Raw genomic sequence first — 2101 nt, 5'->3', positions numbered from 1 at the left:
TTGATTGCTTTACTATTCTAATAGTTTCTTCTGTTGATCTTCCAATTCCATCATCATTCATTTGAATGTATCTTACTTTTCCTTTATCATCAATAATGACATATCCTCTTCTTGAAACTCCTGTTTCTACATTTAACATTCCATATTTAATTGAAATACATCTTTTAATATCTGATACTAATGGGAATCCTAATTTTCCTACTCCTCCTTTACTTTTATCTGCTTCACACCATGCTTGATGACAATAAACTGAATCAACACTCACTCCAATAACTTCACAATTGATTTCTTTCAATTGTCCTGCAACTTCACTATATCCAATCATTTCTGTTGGACAAACAAATGTCCAATCCAATGGATAAAATAATAACACAACATATTTCCCTTTATATTCATTAATATCAATTTCTTTGATTGAACCACATGGACAATATGCTTGTGCTTTAAATTCTGGTGCTTCTTTTCCAATTTGTGCTTTTTCAAATGTGTTCATAAATTTCTTAAATGCTTTAATTCTTGGACAACAACATTCTTTCTTACAATACTCTTTCCAACAATACTCTTTACAACATTCTTTCTCTTGACATTCTTTCTTACAACATTCTTTTTGTTGATTACAGGACATTTAACTGTTTGAAATGATGAGATTGTGATGATGAGATGTTTAAATAACACATGAACTACCAAAACCATCTTTACATAATTAAAATAAGAATGTCATCATCATCACATGTGCATTCTTATCATTCTGGGATTTATTCATCTTTCTTTCATCTTATAATGAATGAACTGGTAAATAGAAAACAAAAATGACAAGATAAAAAAGAAATCGGAGATACACAAAATCACTCATTCGAAATGGTTCTATTGAAGAATATGATGAGTAGAAAGACGAGTGTATTAGTACAAAACATCAATAAGAAACAAAGAAACAGAGATAAAAGAGAAAACAAAATAAGAAGAGAAGTGAATATTAGAATAAGAGATAAAAGATAAATAGAAAAAGAATAAATAAGAAGAAAGATAAAAGAGAACATACAAAACATAAAGAAATAAAAAGTGATAAAAGAATGATAAAACATAAAGAAAAGAAGAATAAACAATTAACAACAATAATCAAAATATTAATAGAAATCAAAAATCATAATAGAAATGATAATATAAATTAATATAATTATATTTCAACATATTTATTCTTAAATGAATATAATAATGATAAATAAGAATATAAATGAAATATAAAGAATATAAATAAGAAAATAGAAATGTTTAAATATTTAAATAATAATAAAATATAACTTCAATTTGATTAAATCATAAATTAAAACATACGAATTAAATAATCAAAATAGAAATAAAACACAAAGATACAAAGAAGAAATGATTAATAATGATTAATTAACATAAATTAAAAGAAAATAATAAAAATACAAAATATAAATAATAAATAAATGAAATAAATAATACTTTTATATTTAACATACCATTCATTATAAATTATAATAATCATTTAATGACAAATATTCATTTTCAATATGATTTATAAATTACACACTAATTGTTAGTTAATAAGATGTTATTAGAAATGAAATTAATTTATTTCAAGATAAAATAAATAAAAATAAATAACAAGAATGTTAAACAAACATAATTAGATACATTTTGATGAGAACCAAAATAAACAAAGAAATAATATATATAAATAAAAATCATAAAAATAAAAATGAATAAAATAATTTATATCAATAAAATATAATTAATTATTTTGTATCAATAAATTAAATACTTTTTTATTTCATATTTCTAATTTTTGTAATAAAAAATACATCCTTTATTTCATCATTCTTTTCATATTTTATTATCTCATTTTGAATTATTCTTTTTTATCTTCTTTCATTTTATATTCTCAACTTTCTATTTTTATTCTTTTCATCTTCTTCTACTTCCTAATTTCACTCTTTTATATCATTCTTTCTCTTCATTTCTATTCATCTTTTCTCTTATTTCATTTTTTGTTGTCTGGATATTGACATTACATTTAAGAAATAAATAAAAGAGAAAGAGTAATGATAATAGAGATGATATTCATGTTAATTTAATA

General features: G+C 21.5%; 1 protein-coding gene across 1 annotated transcript, besides 7 other annotated features; it reads right to left on the bottom strand.

The window, feature by feature from the left end:
- Positions 1-625, bottom strand: EDI_094380 (uncharacterized protein; the record flags this gene model as incomplete). Its single annotated transcript, XM_001733877.1, has 1 exon — positions 1-625. A coding segment is annotated over one exon (625 nt), but the record flags the coding sequence as incomplete, so codon positions are not given.
- A 300-nt stretch (positions 626-925) lies between these two features.
- Positions 926-1103: a microsatellite.
- Positions 989-1174: a microsatellite.
- Positions 1112-1298: a microsatellite.
- A 20-nt stretch (positions 1299-1318) lies between these two features.
- Positions 1319-1452: a microsatellite.
- Positions 1453-1613: 161 nt separating this feature from the next.
- Positions 1614-1737: a microsatellite.
- A 7-nt stretch (positions 1738-1744) lies between these two features.
- Positions 1745-1825: a sequence feature (AT_rich).
- A 5-nt stretch (positions 1826-1830) lies between these two features.
- Positions 1831-2012: a microsatellite.
- Positions 2013-2101: the final 89 nt, after the last annotated feature.

The sequence above is a fragment of the Entamoeba dispar genome, genomic scaffold (assembly GCF_000209125.1).
Source record: "Entamoeba dispar SAW760 scf_1105229457845 genomic scaffold, whole genome shotgun sequence".
Lineage (NCBI taxonomy): Eukaryota > Evosea > Mastigamoebida > Endamoebidae > Entamoeba > Entamoeba dispar.
Note: the sequence above shows the minus strand (reverse complement) of the source record. Positions and strands in the feature narration are given on the sequence as shown.